The sequence below is a fragment of the Dermacentor silvarum genome, chromosome 4, assembly GCF_013339745.2.
Source record: "Dermacentor silvarum isolate Dsil-2018 chromosome 4, BIME_Dsil_1.4, whole genome shotgun sequence".
In the NCBI taxonomy this organism is placed as follows: Eukaryota; Metazoa; Arthropoda; class Arachnida; order Ixodida; family Ixodidae; genus Dermacentor; species Dermacentor silvarum.
Genome location: NC_051157.2, coordinates 169,763,964 through 169,770,120, shown reverse-complemented (window position 1 = coordinate 169,770,120; position 6,157 = coordinate 169,763,964). Strand labels below are relative to the sequence as shown.

The window sequence follows — 6,157 nt, the reverse complement described above, 5'->3', positions numbered from 1 at the left end:
ATGCGCCGCCGGTCGGCGCCGCAAGACGGAGCAGGCCAGACTGCAGCGCTGACGGCGGAAGTGGCGGTAGACGCAGGAGACAAACAAAATATAGCCTCCGAGATAGTGCGCCGTGTCATGTGAGTGAGCTCGGAGGCCACTTACAGACCGAGCTTCCGGTATGTTCTCTGCTACAGTGTGTAGTCTGCGTGCGAAGCAGTTTGTTGTTTGCACGTGCTCCGGCCTGACAACAGCACCATGGCAGACAGTGCAGCTTTGTACAGCATCATTGACAATGACGTACTAATCTCCTGCGTGGAAATACGACCGGAGCTGTGGCAGCCGCGACACAAGGATCACAAAAATCGTTTTAAGAAGGCGGTGCTGTGGTCGGAGGTAGCTGCTGTTGTGCTGCCGAATGTTTCTGGCGCAGGTAAGTTTCAAACATTTCTCTGTGCAATTGAATGAGTGAAAGTCATGGATGAATGGTATTGAAGTCAAGCCGTACAAAGAGCTATGCTAATGACAGGTCATGTTTATTGCAAGCAGCGAAGAAGCGAGACACGGCCGAAGCAGCGTGGCCATGCAGCATTCCCGGCTTTGTTCGATTGTACTAGAGCACGCATGCATAGACACGGCAGCTAAAACGCGATAAAATTATTTGACAAGTGAAGAAAAAGAAAATTTGTCGGCAGTCGGTTTGATGGGAACAGTAATCCCCGAGATGTGAGGAACTTTTACTAAATGTTTGCAGTAGTACTCTCCGATTCCGTGTTCGAGGTGAGCTAGAGAGGACAAGCGCGTACTTCCGCCAAGTAAAAGCTAAAACAGCTGGATTTAGCTAGCGGAACACGTGTTTTTTCTCATCTGAAGTAAATTTTACTTCAGATTTGTTGCGCATAAGACCGCACATGGCACGCAAGGCGTATGCATACAGGTATACCACAAATTATCCCGCGTGACACATGCTCTTTATATAAAACCACTGAAGGTGCACGGACGCACGCGCAGCTAAGATCCGGTCTAAAATTATAATGTCAGTACCACTATAAGCTAGTTTCTTCATCCTGTCGAATGTTAGGGAACGCTGGCATTCGGAACAGTGCATGGCTAAAGTGCCTGATGTGGGCGGCCCTAATGTTTGAAACCTCGCCGGAAAACCACTAGGGTTGCCTTTTAATATCTGTACATACACTTCTAATTCTCTAAACTTAATAAACCTCACACATGCCATACCACCTAGCCCTATTGTTACACAAGGATACACTGTCAGCATGAGTTACAATACTGGCCAAGTAGAGAAGAAAAAATTTGCATGCCCTGAAAACGACAGGGCCAATTTTGTGCTGCCATGGCTACGTAGCACTTAAAGTGAGGCTTTACTTTGAGCACATGAGTAGCATTTTTTTACAGTCATGTTATATGTTCACTTTTGCGTGCATAGTGACAGTTTTCAGTCACTCCTCAATACATGTGGGGTAAGTGTATTTGTCTGCTGTTTTTGAAGCCTGCATTTGCTGTTGAAGGTACATGTCAGCTGTACAGACGTCTTGTGGCTGCGAGAGACTGTATAGTGATTATAAATGTATGTGAAGGGCGTCATGGGAATTTATCAATACTGAGCATGCACAGCTTGGTGGAGTTTTTATACTAGGGCTTAGCTGTAGTCAGAAATAGATGACACATGAGTATTAGTAGGATGGCATCTGGTGAAATGATTTATTTTTAGGTGCACACATGGGAACTTTCCTTCTCAGCGAGTGATCAATTGCTGGGCACTGGACCTCCAGCTCTGTTGCCTTCATAGCTGGAGGTGAAGCAAAGGAAATAAAAAATAGCCTTTGCCAATGCGCATTTTCACTGCAACTGAACAACAGTGACATCACTAATGCGGAATTTGGCCCAAGCTCCAGTGTGCATGTCAAAATTAAGCTTCTGCTGCCAATTTGAGCCATATGCTGTGTGTATGTAGTGTAATTTAATTTACTGCATGCATGATGCAACTGCTAACATTTTCATTTTTGCTTTGTGCAGAGGTCATCGTCCAAAAACGTTGGAAAAGTCTTAGGGACAAATTTCGGAAAGTGACCAAGGTACACAAGGATTCCAAAAAGAGTGGCGCAGGGGCAGATGACGCTGAAGATTCATTGCCAGACAACGTCTGGCTGTACAGTGATCAGCTCCGCTTCCTGAAGGACACTGTGGAAGGAAGGGCGTAAGTTAGTGGCGCACACATTTGTGCGTGACAGGGTCCTTGAAGAGCAGATCACTTTGTCTTGTGTATGCACAACCAAATTAAAGTAATGCTGTAATTTTCAGGTATTCAGGCATGTTTTTTTTGTGCACATGCTACCACTCTTTTTGAAATGCCATGCCTCGACAATATAATGCAGTTCATTGCTATGAGTGCACAGAACTTAACTACCCTCAAAATACGGAGTACACTTGTAACTGCAACACTGGCTCAACAGTCCAAACAGTACTACACTTGCCAACAATTGTTTGTGCTCAATCAATATAGGATGCAACAACTTGTCTATCCTACAAAAGTGGCCACAGCTAGAAGGAACTTTATACACTAGTGCAATATGGCATTCTGGGATTTTACCAACGTTTGTGCTGTAGGATAAAAACACCTATCCTGTTTTTGTTCCACTGCTTATTTTTTTTAAAGAGCAGTACATTTTTGCTAACTTACAGCCAGTAGTAAACAACATTGACCTTGTATCAACTTTCTTAAATATGTGAGAAACAGCAAATGTAAGGTGTATTCTATAACTTTCTTGTTACCTCTGTGTTTGTGGAACCATGTACAAAATTGAAAACGTGATGTACCCTTTGAGGTATTCTTAGACAGTGGCTATGGAAACATACATAAAAAACTTGCATCTATTAGGCTCGCTATTTGCCTGCTAAAGCTGATGCTCATCGTTTGCACATGGCTTGCTCAGGGAGGGACAGTTGTAAAAAAATGAATTGGGCAATTCGGGCCTCGAAGTTTTGCATGTACAAAATGCTCATCAGCTTTAGTAGGCAGGTGATGTCTTCAAAGAAGCAGGCTTGTTTCAAGTAGCCATAGCCACTGCCTTAGAATGCCAAAAAAAGTGCGCCTTTCAGTCCATAAATGGTTACAGGAAGCATGGGGCGGGACGGCCTAGTGATCCTTACAGATGGTTATACTGAGTTCAGGTTGGTAGTTGATGTGTGGCATGGTGCTTACTGCTGGTAATGAGTTCGGAAAGTAAGGTGCAGCTTGGCAGAGAAAGAAAAAGCATTGAAACGTAAAGACCCAACTGGTGTTGTGCAAAATAAACAAGCATGTAAAACATTGTATTATGGTAATTTATTAAAATTTTAGGTGTCACTGTTATGTAAGGCAGAGAAGTTATTGCATAAACAAGAGGCTAGAGTGACGTAAACAATTGCTGGCCAGTGCATCCCTGCCTAGCCTTTCATTTCACTGTTTTGATTGTAAATATACTCCTAGTCTTGAAGATAGTGAAGTTTATTAAGATTCAGAAATGAAGAAATATGTCTTCATTATCAAGGCATGTCATTTCAGTAATGTAGTAGAACGTGATAAATTCAGCCCCAGTTGAGAGCACACATGGTATGGAAATATACATAAAAAACTTGCATCTATTAGGCTCGTTATTTGCATGCTAAAGCTGATGCTCGTCGTTTGCACATCAGCATATACAGATGGTTTTTCAGTTGTTCTTTTTCTGCTACAGTGTGACCTTATAGCAGATAAGCACTTTTCTCCTCTTTGTTCCTCCACATTTGGTATGCCTGCTTTTTCATACATCTTGTCATCAACCTTCCCAGTTTTGTTATTCATAGCTCTTCCTATAGTGAAGACCGCATTTTATTTCGTGCACAAGGTGTAAATATCAATTTAAATTGAGAATACAAGTTACTTAGTAATTGTGAGAATTTTATAATTGTCTACATGTGCATATGCAGAATGTCAAGAACCATTTACAGACTTTTTCTGCCATATTATTCAGGGTATGGCAAAATGCAACTGCACACACAGCAGCACAGCTATATGCATACCTGCTGTTTTCACCCTTTATTTTGTGGTGTCCTCCCACTGCTGTTCACTGGTATAAGTGAAGCAACATATCCATGGCATTAACTTGTGGAAGCGTGTTAATGAAGACTAGTCTGGAGAGTTCATTTCACAGCACTACTTTACATTTCAGGACATCTGGCAACCTCGATGATGGCAAGTTTATGAACTTTAAATGGGCACAAAAAAAATGAGCTAATAAAATCAAACCAGTATGCTAAACAGTGATCAACGCTGACTATACTGCCGACCGTGTGCTGCTGCTGCTAAGATGCAAGAGTGTAACATTTAATTAATATGTCGGTCCCTTGTGTATTTGTGCGGCTATAACACAAAAGCCCCCCCCCCCCCCCGGCCCCTGGCAAACATTGCACTCTTAAATTTGTTCCAGACGAAGTAAACAAGAAACCCCCACTGCTATGGCATTAGCAATGTTGCGGGTGTGATCAGGGTTGCCAGATAACTTGACATTTTGAATAGTGGTATTTGCATCCAGTTAGAAAGGCACATTTCTAATGTAATAAATAGTGATATTGTGGAAGCGTGTTAATGAAGACTAGACTGGAGAGCTCATTTCACAGCACTACTTCACATTTCAGGACATCTGGCAACCTCGATGATGGCAAGTCAGCCCAAGAATTATTTCACACTATGACTCGGCCACGGAGCATCACACCACCAGGCAGCCCCGTGCAAGAGAATGCGGACATTGAAGATTTGTTCGCATTAGAAGATGACGTGGACGTGTCCCAGCCATCAACCAGCAGCAGACAAAGCACCACGTTAGAAACCGCTGGACAGGATCCTCTCAGTCGGAAACCACAGGTGCAAAGTGAAACTAACGGACAGAGGAGTAGGAAACGGAAAGGGGACCCTTTACAGCAAGAAATTGACGAGGTGTCGCAACGTTTAGCGAAGCACAAGCCCCTCGATGAAGATGAATATTTTGCCCTGTCTCTTGTCCCAACCATGAGGGAATTTCTGAAGCACAAAAGACTAAGGATGCGAATTGAGGTGCTAGAGCTCCTGGAATCACTGAAGCAAGCTTGCTAGCTTGAGTGATTTAAGTATTCAGAACGAGACAAGCACTAAGAAATGATGAAAGGTACAAATTGTCATCCACCCAAGTGTAGCACAAAGCTACAAAGAAACCTGTACGCGTTTTTCAGAAAAGAACGCTTCTCAGTTGAGGACATTTTTGTTCAACTGGGAAGCGTTATTTTCTGAGAAACCCGTATGTGTTTCCTTTGTAGCTTTGTGCTACATTTAGGTGGATGATAATTTGTACCTTTCATGATACTTCCTTCCCTTTGCGGGATTCCTCAGAACTGATTTTCCACTAAAGGCTCATTCACACTAGGCCGACATGACATCGATTTTGGTCTGCCAACTTTTGCCGACAGTGTTTTCCTTCCTTGAAACCGTTGGTCACAGTGTTTGCCGTCCTGTAAAGTGCTGTCACCATCAGTTGGCAGACCAAAATCAGTGTTGTGTTGGCCTAGTGTGAATGAGGCTTTAGTAGAAAATGAGTTCGGAGGAATCCCACAAGGTGGAGGAAGTAATTTTTCAATTGTGGGGTTTTTGGTGCCAAAAGCACAAAGTGATTATGAGGCATGCCATAGTGAGGGACTCCGGAATAATTTGGACCACCTGGGGTTCTTTAACGTGCAGCTAAATCTAAGTGCACGGGTGTTCTCGCATTTCGCCTTCATCGAAATGCGGCTGCCGTGGCCAGGATTCAATCCCAGGACCTCGTGCTCAGCAGCCCTACACCATAGCCACTAAGCAACCACGGCGAATATTGTGCAGTTTTGAACTAAACATTAGTTGAATTGTGTGACCGGGGTTCCAGGGTATGTCACTGTGGGGCAGCCGAGTCTGCGTGATTGGCACTCTAGTCGGTAAGGGCAAAAGTGGACATTGTGCAAGTAATAAGAAGACAAATTATTGTAAACTATTTATGATAGTGTATAGTTTATAAGAGAAGAAAGTTTGGATGTATGCAATGAGCACTTGAAAGTGGTTCAAATATGTGGTGCATGTTTCTTAATATGCCTTGTTTACCTGCTAGTCATGCATTGTTGGGCCGAGGTTGAACACAAG

General features: G+C 43.3%; 1 protein-coding gene across 1 annotated transcript; it reads left to right on the top strand.

Annotated features, from left to right (window-relative positions):
- Window positions 1–191: 191 nt before the first annotated feature.
- LOC119449034 (transcription factor Adf-1) lies at window positions 192–5,151 on the top strand. Its single transcript, XM_037712229.2, has 3 exons — window positions 192–412; window positions 2,014–2,194; window positions 4,654–5,151. The coding sequence occupies exons 1-3, from the start codon at window positions 238–240 to the stop codon at window positions 5,105–5,107; spliced, it is 810 nt and encodes a 269-aa protein (XP_037568157.1). The 5' UTR covers window positions 192–237; the 3' UTR covers window positions 5,108–5,151.
- The last annotated feature ends 1,006 nt before the right edge of the window (window positions 5,152–6,157 follow it).